Here is a 26,517-nt window from a genome sequence, read left to right on the forward strand (position 1 = left end):
CAAACACGAATTAATTGTATTTACTGGCGAATCCCCTTGGCGAGCGGTGCCCTGTGTCGGCCTTTGTTGTCAAAGTTCAATGACCTGCCGGCTCTGATGCTTTTCACTCAGTTTTTTAAGCGAACAACTGGGCCTAAAGCACGTGCCCTCTGCTCGGCGCCGGTCGCGATTCTAATGCTATCCCTATGGCGCACATGAGCACGCGCCACAGGTGCACCCCCGGCCGAATCGTGCCCAAAATTTAATACGACCTGTTGAATTACGTGACCCACGAGTCGTGAAAATTTCACCCTCGTGCGTCAATCGACGGCGCCGCAATAGGCGTTTTTGGGAGTAACGCCGGCTGCGTAACCCCGACGGCGGCGGACTTTTTAAGATTTATAATAGTAGACTAGAGGTACAGGTTCACGCGATAACTGTATGTTTTGATATGTATGATTAACGGATGCATTAGTTTGGGTGAAGAAAGTTGCATTTTTATTGGTATTATTTGTGTAGAACTTGGTAACTGCTTTTAATTGAACTGTAAAGTATGATGGTGATGCATGCGAGTTGTTCGAGCCCTTTGTAAGTTAGGATGTTACTCAATGCAACCCCACCCTACCCTACCCTACCCCTACACTACCCTACTCTACCCTACCCTACCCTACCCTACTCCTACCCTACCCTACCCTACCCCTACCCTACCCTACCCTACCATACCCTACCCTACTCCTACACTACCCTACCCTACCCTACCCTACTCCTACACTAACCTACCCTATCCCTACCCCTACCCTACCCTACCCTTACACTACCCAACCCTACCCTACCCTACCCTACCCTACCCTACCCTACTCTACCCTACCCTACCCTACCCTACCCTACCCCTACACTACCCTACCCTACCCTACCCCTATCCTACCCTACCCTACCCCTACCATACCCTACCCCTACCCTACCCTACCCCTACACTACCCTACCCTACCCCTACACTACCCTACCCTACCACACTACCCTACCCTACCCTACCCCTACCCTACCCTACCCTACCCTACCCTACCCTACCTTACCCTACCCTAACCCTACCCCTACACTGCCCTACCCTACCCTACCCCTACCCTACCCTTCCCTACCCCACCCTACCCTACCCCTACACTACCCTACCCTACCCCTACCCTACCCTACCCTACCCCTACACTACCCTACCCTATCCTACCCCTACCCCTACCCTACCCTACCCTACCCTACCCCTACACTACCCTACCCTTCCCTACCCTACCCCTACCCCTACCCTACCCTACCCTACCCTACCCTATCATATACTACCACCGACAGTCCAAGTTTCAGCTAAATCGGCCCAGAAACGGCTGAGATATTGCAAAAACAAATTAATTGTATTTACTGGCGAATCCCCTTGGCGAGCGGTGCCCTGTGTCGGCCTTCGTTGTCAAAGGTCAACGACCTGCCGGCTCTGATGCTTTCACTCAGTTTTTTAAGCGAACAACTGAGCCTAAAGCACGTGCCCTCTGCTCGGCGCCGGTCGCGATTCTAATGCTAACCCCATGGCGCACATGAGCACGCGCCACGGGCGCACCCCTGGCCGCATCGTGCCCAAAATTTAATACGACCTGTTGAATTACGTGACCCACGAGTCGTGAAAATTTCACCCTCGTGCGTCAATCGACGGCGCTGCAATAGGCGTTTTTGGGAGTAACACCGACTGCGTAACCCCGACGGCGGCGTGGGCGGCGGCGGCGGACTTTTTAAGATTTATAATAGTAGATGGAAGCAGCTTATGGCCAATTGGGGGGTGGCCACTTTGCCCCGGCCACTTTGCCCCGCGCATACCGTCCGAGACAAAAATATTCCAGCTTAGCTATTAGTGGGGTAAAAAACATTAAAATTGGTAGAATACATGTACGATAACCATGCAATGCATGGACAAGAACGCTTATAAAAATTCCAAACGGTTATGGAATAACATAACATTTAAAAATTGTAAACATAGTTGGTAACCTGGCAAGAAATGCTTTTCCGTGTTTCACAGAACAATGGTGATGGGCCTGAAACCCCGGTCTGGCTCATTCGAACGACCGTGAAGAGAAGTATAATTGGAAACCATAAATTGGAACTGACGCCAGCTATGAAGGGCTAAAACGATGGGTGGCCGCTTTGCCCCGGGTGGCCGCTTTGCCCCACTCTCCCCTACCTCCCGGGTCTCCCCTAAATATGTTGCTATTGGAGGTCACTGATGATACCAGGTCAGGTCATAGGCCAGGTCACCAGCAGGGGTGCGGTGCGGAGCCGGAGCCGGAGCTGGAGCCGGAGCCGCCGGAGTCGGCATATTTTGCCCGGAGCCGGAGCCGGAGCCGGAGCCGTGAAACAATATAGCCCGGAGCTGGAGCCGGAGGCGGAGCCGTCAAAAAAAGGTGGCGACTCCGGCTCCTTTTTTTGAAGAGGAAAAGAATTATTGACCTACTCCGGTTTGAAAGTACAAGGCAGTGAAACATGTGGTATTCAAAATCACCTTGTTATGCAAATAGGGGAGAGTGGGGCAATGGCGGACGGTGGGTAATGCCGGCCACCCATCTCTAGTGAGTACTTTGTTCATCACTAATCAGCTGATGTTGTTTACATTTCAGTTGAGCGCCATTCTAGCACGTGGTGCAAGTTTGTCGCGGTAGCTCCATTATTTTCATTTTTATAGCGTTAAATGTGTTTTTCGTATCTGATTTTTAATTTTTGTTGCATCTACAGGGTGTTTCTGAAAATGTTGACACATTTGTTTTGATATTTCGAGGAATTTACTGCATTTAAATGCACGTGTTCAATACACGAGACGAAAAAAGAGTTTTTGGACATTTGTTTGACAGCATCGGTGCTTTCATTCATCACGCCGTATTACTGACACGAAGGAAAAAGCTAAGATAGTGCATTTCTACTTCGAAACCAGTTCAGTTGTTTTGACACAATGGCGCTTATCTGGATCTGGATCTGGATCTGATTTGGACAACCGGATCTGGAGTGAGAAGGCCCAGGACGAGGTCGCAGAAGATCAGCTGCACCCGCCCCGATGCACTGCGTGGTGCGCTGTGAGCAGCACGGGCAATTATCAGCCCAATCTGGATCGAAGATGACGCGGGCGACGTCCTCACAGTGACGGCAGAGCGCTATCTGCAGGTGCTCAAGAAGTTCTCAGTGGACTGCACTCCAGCGGAAGTGTGTGGACACCATCAACGAGTAGCAGGATGGTGCCCCGCTCATGCAGCCACTGTGACCCTACAGTGGCTACAGGAGCGCTTCGGGGGGGGGGAAGGGGGCTCATCTCCCAAGGCACCCCCACAAGGTGGCCACCGAGGTCTCCGGACCTCACGCAGGCGGACTTCTACCTCTGGGGTCATGTCAAGGAAAGAGCCTAGAGTACTGAACCCCGAAACATTCCCGAGCTGAAGGCTGCGGTCTGCGCGTGCTTGAGGGCGGTGACACCCCAGGAGCGCCGCCGAGTTCTGGAAGCAGTGCACCGTCGGGCCAAACTCTGTGTGGCTTGATGTGGTGGTCACTTCGAGCACCTGCTCTAGGTTCCGGGAATGGGATCAAATAGTGATCATTGGCGATGGATGTGAATTTCCAATGATGACTGATTAGTTGTAGCCTATGACAATGTGTGTGCGTCAATAAACATGCGAGATATAGGAGAAATAAATGTGTCAACATTTTCAGAAACACCCTGTATTTGCTGACTGTGAAATGTGTTAACGCATTTTAAGAAGTGCTGCTTTGCAATGACCTTCAATTAAGCCTTTCTTAGGCGACTGCTGGCTGTGAGGCGTTTGCGGCGCAATGCCTTTGACTGCTGTCTGCTTTCTTAAAATAAAGCTGACCTCGGGGTAATACCGGACACGTGTCCGGAATGACTCCACGCGTTTTTGTTTGCGACTTCTGTCGTTAAAGCTCAACGTTTCGGGTTGCTGTGTTTACGGCTGTGTTAGTTTGCTTGCTGTGTTTACGGTTGTGTTAGTTTGCTGCTCTGTTGGCACCGCGCTGTTGTGTTGCAGCGAGTGCAGTGTTGTGTTGCAGTGCAGTGTACAGTTAACTGCTGAATACAGTTGTCGTTTCTTAATTCTCACTTAAATTTCCATCGAAAGAACGATTTAAGGATGAATACCAGTGACGATATTTCGACTTTTGTGCTATTGCACTTAGTGGCCGGCATTACCCCTCGCTTTTTTGCACCTCCATTTTTCACCACATTTTCGCGTAGGCTCTGAATCTGTCATCAGTGATCTGAGATACTAAAACTGGGTGCTATCTGAAAGCCTATTCCTTTGGCTATAACCACAGTCAAAATCACCATAAAATAGCTTCAAATAGCTAAGCTATTGAGCAAAATGCTTATGGTGTCGCCATTGCCCCACTCCTCTCCCCTACAGAGGCAGCTGCCAAAGTGAACCAATCCCTTCGTCTTTTTTCTTCCCACCCGTATTTAGCCCGCGCCAAACGGGGGGGGGGGCTATTCATAGCCCCCCTCCCGTTTTTCTGCAATAACTTCTAAACCGCTTGACGTATTGCCGCCAAACTTTCAGTACCTTCGGCTGCATTAATTTGACACCTTGTGTCAAAATTTGAACTTCGTATATATCATAGGTCTGCCGGAAACGACGTCAGAGTGACGTCATGTACGGCCAAATTTGACGCAAAACAATTTTAATATATATAATTTTCGAAACTTTCGAAATTTTAAAAATTCGAGATAGAAGTTTGATAGCACAATCCATTCTAATTCCTCTCATGCATAGAAATTCGATCTAGCTTAAAAACTGAGCTCTTGGGAGCGATTCCCGTGGTTCATTGTTCAACCACGGGAATCGCTCCCAAGAGCTCAGTTTTTAAGCTAGATCGAATTTCTATGCATGAGAGGAATTAAAATGGTTTGTGCTATCAAACTTCTATCTCGAATTTTTAAAATTTTGAAAGTTTCGAAAATTATATATACTAAAATTCAAAATTTGTATTTTTATCTTTACTTTTTGACTTTTCGAGAACAAAAAAAAAAAACGGAATAAATATAATAGAACACATGCTTATGACTTACTCTAGCAAGTTTTAGCCAGATAACTTTGTTCTTCACAGTTAAGTGCAAAATAGAAACTAATCATGCAAGAAAGGCGCCGTAATTGAATCACCCGTAGACCTCTTATATTACATCGGTTTGACGAAAAACAACATTTTTCTCAATAACTCAAAAGCTATGCATCCTAGCAGCATGAGCTCAAGGTGGCCATTGTTACGAAGGAAAACAAACATAGTGAGTGCATAAAGCAGTAGATACCAGCAGCGGTTCAGCCGGGAGGGCTGGTGGTCCGTCTTGCCCCGCTGGGCCGTCTTACCCCACCTTCCCCTACTACTGTCGGCAATGCGGTAGCGAAGTGGCTGTCCGGAAGCTGCGACCGGAACGGGGGGTGCGCAGACCGTCTGGTCAGGCACTGCCAGCTGCCTAGGGACATCGAGGCCGCAAATGAGCCGGTGCCTAACAGTCCGCCGAGTGATCCTCCCAGCGAGGGTTAGTGAAGAAGTGAACTTCCACCAGTTCTGGCGTGCTAGCGGCTAGCGCTAGAGCCGGTAGAACCCAATTCCGTCCCACGCCCCCATGGGGGCGCCCCTGGGCCCCATGCCCCATCACCGATGCCGCCGCTGTCGTTTTTTTTTTTTTGTTGTGTAAATTGACCCGTGTGATGTATTGAAATATACACTTCTTACATGCCTTTTTTACAATTCGGGAACGGGAAGAGAGCGTCGGAAACACATTCTGAGTATGTTGCGAACACGTTGAAAGGACGTTGCGAAAGGACGTTTACTCAGGGTCGCAGGGACGGCAATACGAAGTAGCGACAACGTGGTGCGCACGTGATAAAAACGTCGCAGAGACGTTGCCAAAGCGTTCTATACTCCTTGTAGTCACGTTGCGGAAACGTGGTGACAACGTTCCAGAAACACTGTTGCCACGTTACAGAAAACATTTCATAACGTTGGCGGGACGTTGTAAGAACGGTTTTGGGACGTCACGGCCACGTTACAGAAACGTTGTGATGACATTCAAATGCATGGTCGGATGACGTTGTCACGCCGTTGTCTGGAGTCTACAAAATTACGTTGTCACAACGATAAATCGGAACGTTGTGGTAATCATTTGACAACGTTTAAACGACGTTGTAACAACGGCAAAATGTTAGCTGGGATATCTTCAAAAATGGCCAGGTTATACGCATTATAGCAAAAATTTCACAATTTAATTTTTTCAAATAAATATTTCTGTATGAATTTGGCATTGTACACCAATATAAATAGCACCATCGTGTTTCTGAGCTCAAACTGCTTCTGATGGATATTTTTTTTTGAAAAATCTCAACTTTGAAAATTTGACCTTTTTGACCTGAAAGTGGCCTGACCTCAGCTATATTCAGATGAAAATGGCCTCAAATAACACAGGCGACACCGAATTCGAAATCTATGGCCTAAATGGAGTGTCACGTGACCAGTTTATGACATAAGATTTCCGTGACCTATGATGACCTGACCCTGACCTGAAAATCAAAGTACAATTTTCGTACCCTCAGGGTATCTAAAGCAGATGTTCACGAGTGTGTAAACCAAAAATCGGCCTGATCTGACTTGTAAGACGGCAGTCAGAACCCAAAAAGTAAACAAGCCTAATATCGATAATTTTTACTTTGACCTGACCTGTGACGTCATCGGTGACCTCGAGGTCAATGAAATTAGGTTTAGCTCGAGAGTTTTTCCGGGGCTATCAGATACCGTTTCAATTTTGACGATCGGCCCAGTAGTTTCGGAGTTAGGAGGGGGGCTATGAATAGCCCCCCCCCCCCCAAGTGGGGCTTGTTATATACACAGACCCCAGTGGGGCGCGGGAGGATGCACTGAGTACCTACTGGAGCCGGCGCCGGAGTCAGAGCCCCCGGAGCCGGACCATTTGACTCGGAGCCGGAGCCGGAGCCGGAGCCGCCATGACATTTCACCCGGAGCCGGAGCCGATTTTTTTCTCCGGAGCCGGAGCCGCAGTCGGAGCCGTCTGAAATTTCCACGGCTTCGCATCACACCCGCGCACCGACTGGCGGTGACAGATATGAAGAAAGTTTTTCTCGAATAACTTTCGAAGTAGCTAAGCTAGGAACAAACCAATACAACCATCGTGATCCTCTCGTCGATCCGCATCGAAACATATGCATGTTGACCTCGGAAGGTCAAGGTCAAGGGTTGACCTTCGGTCACGTGACCTCAAAGTCATCATGTAGGTACCTATATCATTCGATGCGCCTTGACGAGCTGAACACAATGAGACCATCTGCGCGGCTATATCTCATTCCTGTAAGGAGTTATAAAAGCAAACCCTTGTTGACCTGTGACGACGTCACATGACCTTACGTTGCCCAAGAGCAGAAAAGGCCTCAAGGTAGTCAAAGTTGATCGTATGTGATGTCATTCACGGTATATTAGCCATTCCGACGCGTTTTAGTGAAAAAAAAATCAAGCAAAAGCAAAATTTATTTTCCCCTATTGACTTACAATTGGGAGGTCAAAAAATTGACCTGACCTTAGGTCATCGATATAAAAATTCCGAGATAAACAAATTGTAGCTACCAATAGCCTTATTAGATCATGCGACTTGCAAAGGCCTCCATCATCTACTGTAGCTCTGACACGGTGACAAAGTTGCAAAAAAGTGATTTGAGGTTGGGTCATTCGAAGTGACCTGGTGACCTGAACTTGAACCGTAGGATGTTCGCCGCGGTTTTCCGCTATTCACGAAAACCCTCAGGGGGCGGATATCCGCCCCCCCCCCCGTCGGTGCGCGGGATAAAGCCAGGGTTACTTTTACAGGAAAAGTCGAGAGGGGGAATTAAGTTGGGGCAAGGGCGAATCCAGGGGCATCTGAAAGGGGGGCCCAATGTCATTAGGTTTTTGTTAGGATGGCGCCTGCAAAACCTTACCTAACCCCAAATCCTACTCTCTCCCCGGATTCTGGCCACTTTATATTGTTAGGTTGCCAAAAAATAAATTTTAGGTATAAAAAATATACGTAGGTACCTACATTGGCAGTAAGGGGCGGGGGAGGTCCCAACTTGACTGCGCCCTTGTAAATGTCAATCAGTAGTATCAACCTATTACCCTGGCCAAACATCAAGTAGCGCCCTTCTAAATAGAGAGAGGTTAACACGTGACTATTTTTGCTAGGCCAAGACCGGTTGAAGGACCCTGGTTCGAAGGAAGACCCTTGGTTCGGAAAGGTCATGACCCCCGTCCCCCGCCGGTATCTACGCCGACGCCTGTAGCGATATGTCAGTGATTGCGAAGAGACGGAAGAGACAAGACAAGAGACGGTCCCACCGACCATCCGATCGGTATCGGGTCAAATCTGGAGTTCCCGCTGCACTGACCGTAAAATGGTTGGATGGAACCTCAAATTGAAAATTATCTAAGCGCCAGCAACGTTGATTCATGACTAGAGTCTGATCAACGATGATTATAGAATCTGAGTAGCGAATTGATTGAAAATGGGCTCAAAAATAAATTTGAAAGGGGGAACCCTTCCCTCCCTAGCCCTTCACGCACAATTTGAAAGGGGGAGCGGAATTTTCGAAGGGGGGAAATTCCCCCTTTTCCCTTTCAAAAGTTACCCTGGATAAAGCAGATATTTAGGTACAAACGTCCAAGCCGAGGGAGAGGTGGAGAGGTCTGTCACGGACCAAATGGCTGAGGGTCCGATCGACCCCCATACATTAGCGGCTGTGAAAACGCCAAAACGGGCGAGGGCAAGTTAGTAATTTAGTACCTATATAATAGAGATAAACTGAGCCCGGCCTTGGGTTTGAACTTTGACCGTTGGCATTGCTTACTGCAGACGATTATGGTGCATAAACAGGCGCTAAAATTAGGTCAGTGCGATGCAGATGTTTACCGATGGCGATATAGCGGCCGGTGTGACCCGCCACCGCGTAGCTGTGAAGTGTGCAGTAAACAGCGTGCATTGCTCTGGAGCCCATGGCAGATCGCTACAGGCTAGCTATAAGTAAATTGTATACACTATACACAGTCCACAGTCCACAGGCTTACACGGCTCACCACACAGACTGCCAGGGAAGGGTGGCGCTGGAATCTCTGTATACACACTCGACACGAAAAACGACTGGAACGTATTTATCCACCTCGCCGGACCTGTACGTTCTCATATACGCCTCGGCCGAGGGAGGTGGAAGTCGGAAAAACGAGCAGAAAAAAAAGAGCGTGTACGCCGTTACCAGGCGCAGCGACTTTTGACCTCCGAGGTCAGGTCAAACGTCCTACCTGATGATTGCTCTGAAGCTCTCGGCGATTGGAGATGGCAGGTGAAACAACACGAGACAAGACGACCTTAAAACCTTGCACACAGCACCGCGTCTCCAGTGACCACCGCGAGTACGAGTAACACCCGCCGGGAATTCTGAGTCCTTATCCCGATAATTGCGATAATTGTTTGAACAAATTTTCTGTACCTGCAATAAATGCCAAGAGTGAAACAAACTGTAAAACAGCTGCATTTTTAGTATCGACTATCGAGCACTGCTGTCTAGTTCAGTCAGCATTTGTGAGAACTGAGAAGGCACGGCACATGGCGCTCCGGTCTGTTTGTTTGGTCGAAGCAGATTCACCGCGACCGCGGAGTGGCGTACGCTAAGGTGAAGCATTTTCAGAGGAGCTGCCGGGATCCCGATTAAACATTCCGAATACAGATATACATCTGATGTTTCTTTCGATACATTGTGAATCCATGCGCATTCGAGCAGCACATGTTTAACACCAAAAGACGAGTCATTTGAATTAAGGTGAAAAATATTTATTATACGAACAATACCGATCAACAACTGATTACGTGATACAACCAGCCAAACAAGGAAAATATACCTCAAAAATAACGACACTCGCATTACGCAAACATTGTGGCCCCCTCGTAATTCCAGATCACGGTAAACAAGCGAATTCAGTCACACTTCCAATAAACCAACAACCATCACAAGCATTGACAGAACACGCGACAGTGCCCCAGTGCCCAATCCCATATCACAAGTCCATGCAGCGTGAATTGTCCCAGAGATGCCCAAACAATGTAAGCCTCTGAATTCGCCCCCATTTGAGTTCACTCGGTCTTTTTCTCAGTGCCCAGATCGCCCTCCTTACCAGCCGTCTCAGCCACCACCTCAGTCACTATCTTCTCCAGCCGATCACCGAACGCCTGGAACGAGAAGTTCTCCAGCACGCGCCGGCGGCCGGCCTCCCCCATCCGCCGCGCCGTCTCTGGCTCGGTCACCAGCCGCAGCAGGGCAGCGGCGAACTCCTGCGCGCGCGGCTCGCACAGCAGGCCCGTCTGGCCGCTGACGACCGTCTCCAGCGGGCCGCCGCTGGCCGCGGCCACCACCGGCGCGCCGCAGTACATCGCCTCCAGCGGCACGATACCAAAGTGCTCGCGGTCGGGCGTGTAGACGACCGCCGTGGCGGCGCGCAGCAGGGCGCGCTTGGCGGCGTCGCTGGGCGAGCGGAGGAAGGTAACGCGCTCCGATACCCCCAGCTCGGCGGCGTGCGCCTCCAGCTCCGCCAGGTGTGCGATGTTCTCGGCGTTCTGCGGGTCGTAGCCGCCGGCTAACACCAGGTGGCAGCGGCTCACGGCCGCCGCGTCAAGACGTTCCATCTCCGCCAGCGCATCCAGGGCCAGCGCCAGGTTCTTCTTGCGCTCGAACCGGTTCAGGGAGAGGAGGAGGTGCGGCGGCGGAGGGGCGCCCAGCACCTGCTCCACGGTGGTCTCCAGGGGCGCGTCGAAGGCGGCCAGGTCCAGCGAGGGGTACAGCACGTCCGGCTGCCGGCCGGCGCGCAGACTGGGGAACGTCTCGGCGAACACTCCGCCCGTGAACGCGCTGTTGACGAGCACGCGGTGCGCGGCGCCCGTGGAGCGCTCCTCGAGCCAGTCGAGCGGCGCCCGGTAGAGCCGCTTCAGCGCCGAGCGGCGCGCCGTCAGCAGCTGGTCCGGGAAGTGGCAGTAGAAGAGCACGCGCAGGCCGGCCCAGCGCAGCAGCGGCACGCACGCCGACACCTGGTCGCAGAACACCAGGTCGGGCCGCGGTCCGGGCGCCAGCACCACGCACAGCGCCGCGTACAGCATGCGCACGTAAACGCAGAGGGCGCGCAGGCGGCCGCAGACGGAGCCGGGCAGCCAGGCGACGCGCACCGTCACCGGCAGCTGGTCGCGCGTCTCGGGGAAGCAGTGCTGCCGGTCGTGGTGGGCGGTGACGTACGAGACCTGGTGGCCGCGCCGCTGCAGTGCCAGTCCAGCGTCCACCACCAGCCGCTCGGCGCCACCGATACCCAGGTCCGGGTGGAGAAACAACACCCGCATTGTGCTGCGCTACCGGCCTCTGGGCAGGCTCTCAGCTGTGGATTGGCACACACCACACATTGTTACTCGCTGAGTGTGCATGCCGGTAAATACAAAATATATAGAAGTGTTGATGTCGGTAAATATGTTTTGCTATAGTCATGATACTGAAGCCTGCAGACACAGGAATGAATTACTTTTCAGCTAGCTAATTCAGCTAGCAATTCTTGTGCTATGTTCAAGATGTTTAGTGAGGGTCAAACTTTAAAAAACGAACCATATGTAGTGTTTTACAGCTGTCATATTCGATAGAGAAAGGCCTGTAAAGTGTGAACTAGTAGAGCCAGAGGAGCAGCAAGAAGGATCAGGTGATGAAAACAACAGACTGACCTAACGAAACAGGGTTTAAAAACATGGTGTTCAGAACTGTCAACCTAAGTCAACCAACAGACATGTTACCAGTGGACACATCAAATCCAGTTAAAGGTAGACTGTCACCTTTTTTTCACTTACCGGTTTTCGTAAGAGGTGCCCGCCCTCACCACAGATGTCCAGTCCATTTTCCGTTATCCTCACCCTGTAACGCGCAATCGCCTCCCAAAGTTCCATTTGATGCCATCTTTTTCGCCGGTGAAAATGCTCATCACTACGATAGCATGTATGACACTTTTCATTACATTTTGGCATCATAGAGATTCATTGTTATTTTTCTTGAATGTTGTGACAAATTTCGTAATACCAATATTAATTTCAACAGCAAAGACGTACATTTAGCAAATTAATGTTGAAGGTTTCCTAGTATACTAGCATGAAGAAAGGCCGATCTCTTAGCATTGTGAAGGATTTCAGGGAAAGGAAAAACTTTGTCGATTTTAAAGGGACCCTCCCACCTTCAAAAAAGTTAATGAATTTGCATGAAAGTGATGTCGCTCGGTTCAGAAAGAGCAAAAACGAATATCTACCAAATTTCATCGAAAAATATTCACCGGTTTTCAAGATATTAGACTTTTACTTTTGTTTACTTTTTGGGATCTCCGCTATTCCTAGCGACTTTATTTGAAAGTGCGGCATTTGTTGCGCGCAAAGCAGCATATACCACCGCGTGCTACAAAACGTTTTAGTCAAACATTTAACGGACGTTCGAAAGCCTGATGACGTCATCAGATTCCCGTAATGGTTAAGAGATAGGGACCAAGCTGGTCCCACCCTGCAAGTAAAGGGAAGAAATTTCTTGAACACCATAAAGCTGCGGGGGTTGCGACCAGGATAAATGGTGGTTTCTGAGCCTGGCCGCAAACTTGGCTATCTCAACTCAAAACTAATGTTAAGGTGGGAGGGTCCCTTTAATTAAGAGCATTTTATACAAATTTTAAGGAAAAACTCGTCAAAAGGGTTTTATTTATCTTTTCTTATTCACACATATTCAATTCAAAGGCGATAAATTGTTAATTAGCAAATTTGTGGTAGAAGACAATGCTTTTTTTTACTTGAAGGGAAGTGGTAAAGGGAAGACCTGAGGTCCGATCTCTTCAACACTAGTGAAGGGAGCAGACCCTATGACAAAGGTAAGTGGTAAAGGATTTTTGGTTTGCTACCATGTTCTGCATGTTTCCACCTCTGTTTCAAACACGACGCGATAAAATTGAAGACTTTTTCGGGGCACGTGTCAAATGTATTGCTAATTCATAGGCGATGCTGAAAGTGGTTTCATCCTCATTTCTACGGTCCCTGTGCGCTAATATTTAATGGTTTTCATCGTGGTAAGTTGATATACAACGGTGCCGGAATCTCTCAAGTAACAAGTAACGGGTGTGCACTTAGTTTTGGAAAAAGATCGATTATCTCTTTTTTGAACTTGAAGTTATAAATACAAATGCTGGCATAGTGAATACCTAATCATGCAATTGAGGATGAGCATGCCAAAATTCAAATTTATACAATTGACTTGGGGAAACTACCCATGCTGGAAACTGCCAGTCTGCAAGGTATGGCAATTTCGACAAGATCTGGTCGGTGCGGGCTTGTTCAGCTGTTGCGGCGTGGTGCGGATTTCGCTTGGTGTGCGGATTTAGTGGATCACAGTGCAGATTTGGCTTGGCGATGGACTTGACGGACAAGACGATATTGATGAGGCAAATCGAAAAACATTGCTGGAGCTTTTATGTGTAATTCAGTGTCCCCTGGGTTTAAATGAGTGTGCAACTGCTGGTCATTTTTGGGTTCTGTGCGGATCTTTTACCCTCAGCCCACATTGGGGTGGATTTTCCGGTTTTGAAGGGTTGGTGCGGATTGTGAACTTGGGCTAGTGCCCTTCGTCGACATGCGAGCAATACTTTGCAGCATGGCTGCGCACGGCTGCAAAGTATGGCTTCAGCTTCAGCAATGTTTTTCAATTTTCCTCATATATCTTGTCTGGTCTGTCATGTCCATCAACAAGCAAATCTGCAATGTGCTACACCAGTGTCCCAAAATTAGGGATATTTTGGCTTGGGTGTTCGAGGGTAAAATTCCTCACTACAAAGAGGACTGAAAGTGGAAAATTGCCAGTCAGAAAGATACAAAGAAGATTGAAAACATGATCACCATTTTCTATGTGAATGTTACAGGATGTGGGAGCTGCGATGATTTAATGGAATTTGAATGTAGGTACAAGCCAGCCAGCAAATGTACATGCGGATGATCTTAGTTGTTAAAGTTGGGAGGGCAACTTGTCCTGGAAAATTAAAGGTGAGAGTGGACCGAGTGGACTATTCAATTTCACAAGGATTTCACTTTCCACCCAAATCTTGGGACACTGGGCTACACTAGATCTGCACCCTACCAGCCAAATCCGCACCACGCCGCATCAGATCAGCACCAGCTGAACAAGCCTGCACCGACAAGCTTTTGTCAAAATTGCAATGCTTTGCAGACTGGGAAACTACTAGGCGCAAATCCAAATATTGATCGACCAATAAACAGTTGAAGTGAGCAGGGCTATGACCAAACTAGGAATAAATAATTTAAATATGAATGCTTATAATTATAAATAGTTATAAAAAATTAGTATTTGTCAATCACCATTCAGCGACCGTTGACCTGACTCAGTCTGAAAAACGTGGCAGCCACGTTTTTCAGACATGCTGAAAGCTGTCATGCTGCACCTCTTAATATTAATTGTATAACAACTTTAAATGACAAATACAGCTTTTCTTTTACAGCAGCAACATGGTAAACCGTTGTTGTGTCAAGACATGCAAGCAACACTTTGATTACAAGCCCCAACATAAGCAGGGTGCAAAATGGAAACTACACAGGTATGTGATCTCGCCACCGTCATTGCAGTATTTGAAATGCAGTATCATGAGGGTTATATTTTACCAGATAAACGCCTTTTGGGCGAAGACCGAACGAGCGAGAGAACTGTAGCTTTTCTTGACAAGGGGTCCTCTGACTTCGGGAATTTTTCAGCTATCGACACAAAATTGGCACACTGCTAGAACTAGACACACTCTACAGTATGTTATGAAAATGAATGAACCGGGGTGCTTGGGACATTCACTTTGCACGTGCAATGAATTCATATCCTATACTGTAGGTAGATTTCCATATCAATTTCACGTGCTTTCAATAATTCTTTAGACGTTTCAGTTCGTTACAGTCTCAAAAGGTCTCGGTTATCTTTCAGTCTACCCCCAAGACCTAACTTATTGTTTTTTCCCTGGCCCGGCATGCTCTCGGCACCATCCCTCCAATTCTGGCCCAAGGCAACGCACGAGCGCTGCCTGCATCTAGTATTGAAAAGACTTCGCTTCGCTTGCTCGCTCGTAACAACCTATGTAGGCTGTCGCCATTTATTGTGGCACAAATGTAAATGCACAGAGAAACCACCTGCTTTATTACCAAGAATTTGAGAAATCAAGCGATTACACCCCAAATCGCTTCCTCCAGCCGGAGGCTGTACCCTCGAAGGTAAGCGCGCTCCGTGGCCGAGAGAATTCCAGCGGTAGTGTTAGACGCGAAAGCAGCTGGTGCGGACGGCCATATTTTGCTCGAACGCGTAATCGCGTGCCGGTGGGGTGGTTCTATTATTTGTCTGAGTGAGAGGCGGCTTACCCATGGGGCGGTATATGGTGCAGAGCTGGGCGCCACTGACAAAGAGAAGGACGCTTATAATGTGACACAATGTGTTCTAATGTTATAATATCTTTTTTCGGCATGGGCCAAGTGCATGTGACCTTGGGGTGGTGCGTCAGTCAATAGTATGGAGATGAGTGCCTGTGGGCTGTGACGTTATGACGTTGTGCGTTGTTTTGTAATTGTGCCGTCTTTTGATGGGGCGAAGGCTTGCAAATCCGCCCCATTGGAACAAAAAGACATTATTGGCACGCCCCCCCCCCCCCCCCCCCAGCAGGGCACGGGTAAACACTCTGGTAGTTCACCAACCTCTCTCTGCACTGTGATTTCAGAACCTTGGTACGTCACCTGCGACGGCGACGTCACCTGCGAGTTCCGCGGAACCCCTGACGCCGTCACCAGCTGGACCATCCGCGGCACTGGACCATCCAGCGACGGCCGTGACGCCGTCACCAGCTGGACCATCCGTGGCACTGGACCATCCAGCGAAGGCCGTGACGCCGTCACCAGCTGGACCATCCGCGGCACTGGACCATCCAGCGACGGCCGTGACGCTGTCACCAGCTGGACCATCCGCGGCCCTGGACCATCCAGCGACGGCCGTGACGCCGTCACCAGCTGGACCATCCGCGGCCCTGGACCATCCAGCGACGGCCGTGACGCCGTCACCAGCTGGACCATCCGCGGCACTGGACCATCCAGCGACGGCCGTGACGCCGTCACCAGCTGGACCATCCGCGGCACTGGACCATCCAGCGACGGCCGTGACGCCGTCACCAGCTGGACCATCCGCGGCCCTGGACCATCCAGCGACGGCCGTGACGCCGTCACCAGCTGGACCATTCGCGGCACTGGACCATCCAGCGACGGCCGTGGCGTCGACTCTGCCAGTGCCGGAGACGACGGCGACGTCACCTGCGAGTTCCGCGGAACCCCTGACGCCGTCACCAGCTGGACCATCCGCGGCCCTGGACCATCCAGCGACGGCCGTGACGCCGTCACCAGCTGGACCATCCGCGGCACTGGACCATCCAGCGACGGCCGTGGCGTCGACTCTGCCAGTGCCGGAGACGACGGCGACGTCACCTGCGCCGCTGGTGTCAACACCGCATGGACACCAGCTGCGAGCTGGTAAACGGCGGTGGAGTGGAAGCAGGTGAGAACTGGCAACCTATTTATGACAAACTTTTCTTTTTTGCTTGAGGGGTGATTCTGGTGTCTTTCTGCTAGAATTATTCAAATTGGGCTTTATCTATTATTTTGACCATGGACGTGCCTCGAGCATACTGCAGCAAAATTTTTACATTTATACCCCCCAAAACCCCCCTAAATATTGACCTAGAGCAACCAAATTTGCGCAGGGGCGAGAACTCCAGGGGGCCCACCTACCTACCAAATTTGGTGTTTCTAGGTGCCATAGGAGCCAATCGCGAGGGGGGTCGCATCACCCCCCCCCCCCTGCCAGGCCGTGTTATGAAAAATGTCCTGCCAGGGCGAGGGTTAATGTAGGAGCTATGCACACATAAAGCATGTGTTGTTTACAGCATGGTACTTCGGCTGCAGGCTTGAAATGGAACAGACTTTAGTCTTATCTGCATGTGGTAGCTCGAGCAGAGGTATTACATCTGCTTACGTGTCCCGTAGCAGCATTTTACACCTTGTCCTGCTCTCCCACAGAGCGCGCAAGCCACCAGCCAGCTGACTCAGAGCCCAGGGGGCGTTCGCCACCAACATCCGCACGGCGCAGCTGCAGAGGTGATTTCTGCCATGGAGCAGCATCCGCGGCTCCATGACATCATCCTTCCATCATTCTCCATCATCATTTCCGGAGCTCACCCGACGGCGGAGCTGGCGACGCCCGCGCCCCGCCTGGCCGTCCAGCCTGCGCGCCGCGGGCCCGGCTCGCCGAGACGTCCGGCTTAGGTCGGCGTTTGAGGCGCGGCGGGGGGCAACGTCTCTGTGCCCTGCTCCGGGTCCCCGCCGCCTGCGGTCTCTTCTGCTGCCGCCACTGAGGGGAACGGCTCTTCTTTGAAGACATCATCGGTCGACGGTGATGCTGGCGGGCCGGTGGCGGCGTGCCCCGTCGGCAGCGCGCCTGGGGAGGACGCTGGTGACGACGAATCTTCATCGCCGTCGGCACCGGTCGCGAGCGAGTCGCTGTTTAGTTGGCCTGCTACTGTGCCAAAAAGTGCGACTGTGGCCAGACTGGTATACGATTTGTCAGTGCTTACGCCCCTCTTGCCGTGCCGGCCGTGCTCTTTGCCGTCTATTGGGGATGCGTTAGAGTTATCGTTTTGGGGTTTATACCGGTATCAAGATTGATTTAAAAGATGGATTTCATCACATTTCTCGCGCACGTTCCACACGTCCTTTTGGTGTTTTGTATGATGGTAAAACGTGCTTATACCTTTTCTCTGTTACCAATGGGCCCTATTAGGTACTGCATCTCCTGCATTATTAGGTAGAGATGCAGTACCATTATTAGGTACTGCATTATTAGGTACTGAAGGAGATGCAGTTAGGTACTGCATCTCCTTCGGAGATGCAGTACCTAACAGATGCTTTCAGTGAACTTGTAGAGTCGAGATTTAACGTCAGGTGTTTGGCGTATTTAGATGATTTTCTTTTCATGTCCAAGGACGCTGAATGGTATCGCTGCGTTTCTGACTAGTGTTGGGTTGTGTATTAATTTCAATAAATTAGTTCTCGTTCCGTTGCATGTTTTTACGTTTCTTGGTGTGTCGATTGACTTTGGGCGTGATTCTGCGCGTGTTCAGGATAATGCCTTGTCTTGTCACTATTGCGGGATGGCCGTGGTCCAAGCACAGTCGCTGTGACAGACGGTTCGATGTGTCGACCAATCATGTTGCTTCGTTTTTGGCGCCTTGTGTGTTGTCCGGTCTGTCAAGACTCAGCTGGCTCAGTCTCGACTCTGGCTCTGGCTGGCTCAGTCTCAGTCTCATCAGAGAGCGAAAGGAGCTGCGCGCGCGGCTGCAGCAATTCATCGGCGGCGGCGCTGTGAACGCTGTGTCGGCGGCGCGCGAACAGGAGCTGATGGCGCTAAACGAGGACCGCCAGCAGCTTGTCCATCTGCAGCAGCTGGTGTTGCAGCTGATGGGCGGCCAGCAGCTGGCGGCGGTCGCTACCCCCCCCCCCCCGCCGGTCCTGTGTGCGGGGACCGCCGCGCCCGGCAGTGATGGAGGGTACTATGGCGGTGTTACATTCCTAACTGTTGTCACATATCAACTGAGAACCGTCCGGCCGGAGGCAGTTAACGCCGGCCGGCACCTACTCACCGTGGCCGTATTTTTTTATATGGAGAGAGGAGAGAGGAGAGAGAGGACATCAGGTTGTCAGAGAAATAAAGTGTATATTTATTATTTGAATCGAGCGAGTCGCGTGTTCCACGAGCGGGACTTGGAGCAAAAAGCTGGCATTGAGATACAACGAACAGAACGTGGCGTCGAGCAGGAACGCCCCCGGCTATGTACACGGTGCTGCTGGGCGCGCGACCAACAAAACACGAGAATGCATCAACATCAAAGACACACGGTACATCAAAGCCCTCCGCGCCATCGCTGGGTCCGTCGGCACCGCTAGCGCTTCTACAAAACAAGCACGCACATAGAGACGCCATTTCCAAACGCACGCATACACAGAACAAAAACGCACATGCACGTCCATTCGTTTCACTCAGTCACCCATGAACGGCTTGGGTTTCCGGACGGTCACCAGCCGGCGGGGCCGCGCCGCGGCAATAGGCGTGAGTCTCCTCGTTGAGCTTGCTGAGCGCGCTGCCACCGGAGGCGGACGGGGCGCCGCCGGCCGCGCCGTCCTTCGCGTCGCTCACCTCCACCTCGACCCCACTGTCGGAGTCCTCGGCGGCGGCGCGCCGGCGCAGCTGCTCGCAGATCTCCTCTGTGACGAAGGTGGCGCACTTGGAGTCGCGCATCAGCGGCGTGAACTCGAGCTCTGGCCGGCCCTGGTGCAGGCGCCTGGCGCAGGTAGTGCTCCGTCAGCGGCCGCGGCTGCACCACGGCAGCGCGCGATGCTCGCACAGCTCGCACTCACGCTCCACGGGAGCCGGCGCCGACTCCGGTCGCCGCCGCTTCACCGGCGTCGAGCTGGCCTGAGACGAGCCCTTTGCCGCACCGCCCGAGCCCGTGTGAGGGATGATTGTGAATTGTGATCTCGTTGTTGATTTTGATGGGCTGTCCGGTGGCGGCCGCCGCCGCAGCTGCCTTCCTACGGCCAAACGACTCCATAATCTTCTTGGCGACGACAGAGTGAGGGCTGTAGACGTCATTCTCGAACTGTTTGTATACATATGCGAATGTGGCCGTACAGACGGTGCACTTGTAGGGAAAGGTGCACCGGGTTCAGCATCACAAGGTGGTCCTTAAAGACGTGGTGCAGGAGCTTCCACTGGTACACCTGGCGCACACAGAGAAAACACGTCACCGGTAAATCCCAGTTTGAAGTGAAGGAAGATGTGCATGAAATCCTAGGACCAGACAACTCGCAGGGGGGAAGTCCACAAATGACGCAACATCACTAGGTACAACCTCGTATCGCACAGCAATGTAAAATCATTAATGGTACCTAATGGTCTCCCTAATAACCAGTGTACGTGTATCTCCAACCCGAGCCGCCTCCCACGATAAGATCAAGACTTGTGTCAAGACATGTGTCCTAAGTATTAAGTAATAAGTTCACCTGTATCAAGTTCACCTAGCACCACTTTTCTGAAAGAAAAGTGGTTCATGTTTTAGTGCCATCTTTCATTATAGAAAGACAATGATGTTGAATGTGTTTTCTGATGAACCACAAAGTGAAAATCAGTGATTTATGGGTGCATTGTATTTAAGAATTCCTTTTGAATTATCATGAGCAGAGTTGAATACCTCCTTTTGCACTCTTTAGAAAATGAAGAGACTCACAAAATTAAAACATGATTAGAAAGAACACATCCTTAGAAATGTTTTGTGTACTAACCATATTTTTTTCACAAAACATTTATAACTTCCACCAAACCACACAATGAGTCAGGTGAGATTATCTTACATTAGGTAAGGTTAGGTAAGGTTAGATTAGGTTGTATTATTTCTGCTTGTAGTGTACCTGACTTTTCAAGGTAGGTACATGATAATTTTAATTGCAATAATCACCTTAAAATATATATTGGCTAGCAACCTAGATAAAGGCTAGGCCACACATGGCAATTAAATAAATATTAACAATTGTTTCATACTTTCACATCGCATCGTAAGAAACATTCAGTTATTTACCTTTGGGGCTCGGGCTGGGCGGTGGGTGAAAAGTTGAGAATTCTTCTTGCCCCTCGACCACCTCCTCTCCTCGCCCGTCCTCGTCCTCTCCCTCGCTCACCAGGCATCTTCACCTGGAAGGTAGGCATACAGAAATGGGCCAGTCTGCAAAACGTGGCAGGTCTTGACAATATGTTGTCAGGGCACACACCACAGGTTGTGGCAGGTTTGAGGAATTTTGGGGCAGAAGCAAGGAAATCTGGGGCAGAAGTTGAAAGCTTGTCACAGCATTGATTCATTTCGCTTCTCATACTTATTAAATGATGCACTTCATCATTATATCATTTTCATCATATTCATGAGGGGCCCTCATGAAAGGAATTGGGTTGCCCAGGTCTCGGCATTCCGCTTGGGGCAATGTTTTGACTGTCCCAAACATCTTGTCACGGATTGAGCTCCCTGCCACACTTTGAAGACTGGGAAATTGGTGCTGGAATGGAAACACTATCAGATTCATGACAATTTTTCCAATACCATAGGTATTTGTTATTCAAATAGCACTTGTCTCAACTTAGTCTATCACTATTCATATAAACCTGGAAATAGTCTAGCTTTTAATATCACATGCCAAAATACATGTATATATATACCTATCAGATGAATCAGAATCGGAATATTTTAAGATATAGATAACATAACTCATTAAAACAGGCAATTCCAAAAGCGTAAACACGACATACATAACCAAAGCAAGGATCATTGTATATTTCAATTGTAACATGCGCGCCGTTTATGGCGACAAAACCCGCTTCCATATCTTATGACCTTGAAGTCTAGTGATGTGTCAACATTGTCGCTAGACATTATCCGATTGATAATTTATGATAATCGATAATTTTTTACGCGATTCACGTGATGATAGCTTGCCAGGTGAATTCTAAAATTTCGTTTTATCCAGGGAAAAAATCATGGGCCGATCTGAGAAAACTTTTTGAAGGTGGCAGTCTTCCTTTAAACCACAGCGACAGACGACGGGCAATGTTTGTTGGTGAACTGGCGTGTCCTTTGATCATGGGTTCCCATCATGTCTACTACCATATCCTTATGGCTGCCAGGCAAGGAGAACCCTACCAGGTGAGAGAACCAGGTGAGAAGGAGTAATTTTGTTTTTGTTTATTTTTTGTTTCTTGTTTGCTATGCTTAATGTTGTCATGCTTGAAAATGAATAGGCTAAAATTTATGAGGAGCATATTGAGCATGTCATAGCTGTACAGTTGGTCACCTGAAAGTGTAGGGAGAAAGAACAGCAGGTTTAAAGTCTTTTCTTTTTTAAATAAACAAACATACAAACTGTTTAGAAAAAATGGTGTTATGTGTTCATAAACAATAAACGTCATTAGCCAACTTTAATGAACGAAGTTGAACAACGAACAATTTAATAATGGATGCTCCATGCATCAGTGTAATACTTTTCATGTAAATAACCTAAAAAATTATTAAGAAGAAAGAGACTCAAATAATTTTCCATATGCCAATGTGAAAAGACATTGAAGGCTCCAAATTTTTTAAACATCAATAGGTTACCTTAAATAACCTGTCAGAGGTACCTAGACTTTTAGGGTATCAGGTAGCGACAATAACTTGCAACAATCAAATTTAAATCTAGAGAATATGGACTACCGTCTACCAGCACATCAATTTCAACCAAATAAAATTCACACCTATGTGACCTATGGATCTTGCATGACATCAGACAGTGTTATAAGCATGTACCAAATAAATGATTGATGCATAGATCACTGTCAGGAATGGAATGCATTATTGAATGGTGCAACAATATGTCTTCCAAAGACCACACAGCATAAAAGGGAGCCAAATACCAATAGCCAATACTTTTCACATCCATAGTAAAATTTGAATAAGTAGAATTTGAATTGTACCAAAGAAACAACATTGTCATAACCAAGAATATAAGAGGTATTCTTATAGCAAGCGTGTCACATGCTAGGAGCCATGACAATCTTGGCCATGACTGCCATGAACCAATCTGAATTGACCTGGAAATAAAAATCTTTGAGAACACCTCCTGTATGTAAGACCACCTAATAAACTATGTTTCAAAATTTATTTTACTGTAAATAAATATGAAAAATGGCAAAAACACCTTCCAAGCGCCTGATTGTGATAAATTATAACAGACTGTAACAGGCAAGCACTCAGAATCTTGCTCTTTTTAGTTTTTTCGGAAATTTTTGTTTGAAGCAGCTGCGCCAGATATGAGTTCAATCACTTGAGTAATTAAAATGCTGCATAAATCAGTTCACTAATCACCCACCGCCCTACACTCTACCATGATGTTTCATCCATGACTCTAGCTTATTATATCTATGAATCAGACTCTAGCAGTCTAGCAGCCATCAGCAACTATCATACTGGGTTGATCAAAACGAAAATGTGCTGGCTGATTTACTGTATGCGATTTCATGAGCAGTTTTGAATATGGTGACCTCAGATGAACTCGGTGTGACCTCGACTGGTCAACTTACCCTTTTCGCCAATGAGAACCAAGGCCCCTTGCAAGGCCCTAAAAACAATGAACACCATTCTAAGCTCAACAACTACCGATCCGATCCATAGGCGTAGGAACAGGGGGGGGCCAGGTGGGCAAGTGCCCACCCACTTTTCGAGGTGGGGGGGGTCAACCATGTGTTTTGGCCCACCCACTTTTTACTCGAGGCCCCTCTTCTCGATTTGAGAGGACGTCGTCACCTTCCAGAATCAACAAACTCGGTAAAAATAAGTTCCACGATCCCCACGCACGGACTCCAACGGGCCGTGATGGATCCAAGGAGGCCCTCTGTTCATACTTGTCAGTCGAAGCCCCTGAGACTGATGGCCTGAGAGGCCCTAGTGGATCTGAGGAGGCCCCAATATCCACACTGGTCTGGGGAGGCCCCTGACACTGGCGGTCTGGGAGGCCCCTCTATCCACACTAGTCAGAGGTCTGAGACTGGTGGTCTGGGAGACCCCTCCATCCACACTAGTCAGAATAAATTTAGGTCCCTGACACTGGCGGTCTAGCCGAGGCCCCCTACCCTCACTAGTCAGAGGAGGCCCCTCTATCCTCAATAGTCATAAGAGGCCCCTGAGACTGATGGTCTGTGTTGTGTCGTGAATTTAGTTGCGCTGTTCAGTGTTCGTATCAGCTGCGCCAGAATTGTGCGAGGTTGCTTTGTTATTTTTAGGGAAGACCCAAGTCGTGTCAGCTGATTGCAAATTCCGAACCGGCGCCAATGTGATTTGTAAAATGTAGACGCTTCATGCCCACGCGTTGTAGTCGTGCTTAGTTTCTTATTTGATAGGCACTATAATTGTAAGAATGCTCACCGCCCTCTCGTCTTGTGTTTAGTCACGGCATCGGCCCACTACTAAGTCCGGGGTGGACTTCCGGTAATGGCGGCGTAGGCGTTGGTCGCGTGGTTTTTTGGTATCTTGTTGTGCGGCGGCCAGAATACACGTCCGGCAGTTCCGGTGATCGTTTTCGGCCGCCCGCCTCTCACGAGGCCACTGTGAAGAGGCAACACAACAAAGTGGCGACGAGGATGAGATCAGTGATTTTTCACCATGGATTTCGCGGCGGCTCCCGCGCCGTTTTTGCCCACCGCTGGAGCTGAGCCGGCGATTCCCTGGCCTCGGTGGGTCAGGATGTTTGAGAACTTTTTGTGTGCGGTCGGAGGTGACGCTTTCTCTCCCGCACGTCGCCAAGCTGTCCTCCTGACTTGTCTAGGGACGGAGGGGCAGCGGGTGTTTGAGAATCTGCCACCCATGGAGAAGCTGGAAAGCGAGGACGACTTCCAATGGTGCCTGCGCCGCCTCGAGGCCCATTTCGCTCCCAAACAGAATGTTTGTGTTGAGCGCTACCGCTTTCGCAGCCGGGGGCAGCAACCAGGTGAGACCACCAGCCAGTGGGTCTCCGTGCTGCGCCAGTTGGCCAGCACGTGTGAGTACGGTGCCCAGATGGACGAGTTTATCAGGGACCAGGTGATTGAGAAAACCGTGAGCTCTAAGCTGAGGCAGCGGCTTCTCATGGAAGGGTCAGGTCTGACTCTGGAGAAGACCCTGACTCTGGCCGACACCTTGGAGTCTGCTGAACGAGAAGCAAGGGTGATCGAGGGACCAGCCGTGCCTGTGCCTGTCCAGGCCCTGCAGCCACAGAAGTTTCAGCGAGGGGGGTCCAGACGCAGACGCTCCGGCCCGGTCCCAGCCCAGCAGCAGGAAGGACGGCAGCAGCTTCCGCAGGGGAGGCAGCAGCAGCCGAGACGGCAGCAACCACAGCAGCAGACAGCAGGCCCTGAGTGCTGGGGCTGCGGGCGCCCTGGACATCGCAGAGGTGACCGCAGCTGCCCAGCGTTCGGTAGGAAGTGCTCCAAGTGCGGTAAGACCAACCACTTTGCCCAGCACTGCGGTGCTAGTGTGGTTTCTAGTGTCCAGGTGCTAGCTGTTGGGGCTAGTGCCGTGCCGCTGACCCTTGATGCTGAGGTAGAGGGGCTCAAGGTAACTTTCACTGTGGACTCAGGGTCTCCAGTTTCCATCCTGCCGAGGGACTCTGTGCAGGGTGATCTCGGGGCAGCCGAGGAGAGCCTTTGTGCCTACGGGGGGAGCGTGCTAAATGTGCTGGGGGTGAAAAGTGTTCATGTGTCATGCCGGGGGAAAACAGAGTTGGTCAAAGTGTATGTTGTGCCGTCAGGACGCGCTCTGATGGGCCTTGACCTGATGGAAGTGTTTGATGTTTGTATTGTGGGCAACCGTGTGTGCAGTGTGTCCACCAACCCCACCTGTGTGTCCTCTCCTGAGCCTGCCCAACCCACCAGCCCACCTGACGAGCTACCAGCCTCTCCGGGGGCCCAACCCGCTATCCTTGGGTACCAGCACCGAGTGACAGTTGACCCAGGGGTACCACCAGTGCGCCAGCCACTGCGCCGCCTGCCTTTGGCTGTGCTGGACGCAGTGAGTGCCCGGATTGATGAGCTGGAGGCCCAGGGTGTGATTGAGAAGGTGAGCGCGTCTCCCTGGATCTCACCACTGGTCGTTGGCAGGAAACGGGACGGTGCCATCCGCCTCTGCGTTGACATGAGGAGGGTGAACCAGGCGGTCATCACGGATGGTCATCCTCTCCCGAGGATTGAGGACGTTCTCGATCGGCTCCGTGGTTCGCTGATGTTCTCCAGGCTGGACCTGAAGGACGCGTACCACCAGCTGGAGCTGCATCCCGACAGCCAGAACCTGACCACGTTTGTCAGCCACAAGGGTTTGTACCGGTTCCGCCGTGTAAACTTTGGTCTGGCGAGTGCCGGCCCTTGTTTTCAGAGGGTGATGACGTCGATGCTGGAGGGCATCCCCGGGGTGGAGGTGTACCTCGACGACATCATCATCCACGCACCGTCCCAGGCGGAGCATGACGCTCGCCTGAAGCAGGTGCTGCGGCGGTTGGAGGACCACCGTGTGAAAGTGAACTGGTCCAAGAGTGCCACCGGCTGCCGTGACATTGATTTCCTCGGTTACAGGATCTCAGCGGCCGGTGTGCAGATCGACCCAGGGCGGATCAGTCCGCTGCTGGAGGCTCCAGAGCCACAGGACGAGAAGGGCCTCCGCGCCTTCCTGGGAGCCACGGGCTACCACGCCCGTTTCATGCCGCGGTACTCGGACCTGGTCGAGCCGCTGCGAGCTGCGCTG

The 26,517-nt window shown here is 50.3% G+C and overlaps 2 protein-coding genes across 9 annotated transcripts in view; one reads left to right on the forward strand and one right to left on the reverse strand.

Moving 5' to 3' along the window:
* The window catches only part of LOC122384658 (alanine--glyoxylate aminotransferase 2, mitochondrial-like), an 82,263-nt gene that overhangs the window by 24,565 nt on the left and 31,181 nt on the right, over positions 1-26,517 (reverse strand). The window contains exons 1-2 of one of the 8 annotated variants that reach the window (XR_006257076.1): positions 22,949-23,047; positions 10,213-11,457 (exon numbers count right to left, since the gene is read on the reverse strand). The exons of 1 other annotated variant lie outside the window; for it this stretch is intronic. Coding sequence is in view for 2 of the 7 variants with exons in the window: in XM_043372268.1 (XP_043228203.1) it covers positions 10,172-11,422 (1,251 nt within the window). In the remaining 5 variants the exon portion in view is untranslated. Of the gene's footprint in view, positions 1-9,855; positions 11,458-11,914; positions 12,220-21,915; positions 22,748-22,785; positions 22,820-22,948; positions 23,048-26,517 lie in introns of those variants that run through there. 6 more of the 8 variants (XR_006257077.1, XR_006257075.1, XR_006257074.1 and 3 more) reach the window with 6 other exon arrangements.
* LOC122384644 (polysialoglycoprotein-like) lies at positions 13,362-18,903 on the forward strand. The gene is made up of 3 exons (XM_043372241.1): positions 13,362-13,386; positions 15,850-16,673; positions 17,195-18,903. The coding sequence occupies exons 1-2, from the start codon at positions 13,362-13,364 to the stop codon at positions 16,650-16,652; spliced, it is 828 nt and encodes a 275-aa protein (XP_043228176.1). The 3' UTR covers positions 16,653-16,673; positions 17,195-18,903.

This window comes from Amphibalanus amphitrite, unplaced genomic scaffold, assembly GCF_019059575.1.
Source record: "Amphibalanus amphitrite isolate SeventyFive unplaced genomic scaffold, NRLGWU_Aamphi_draft 000195F_arrow, whole genome shotgun sequence".
Classification (NCBI taxonomy): domain Eukaryota; kingdom Metazoa; phylum Arthropoda; class Thecostraca; order Balanomorpha; family Balanidae; genus Amphibalanus; species Amphibalanus amphitrite.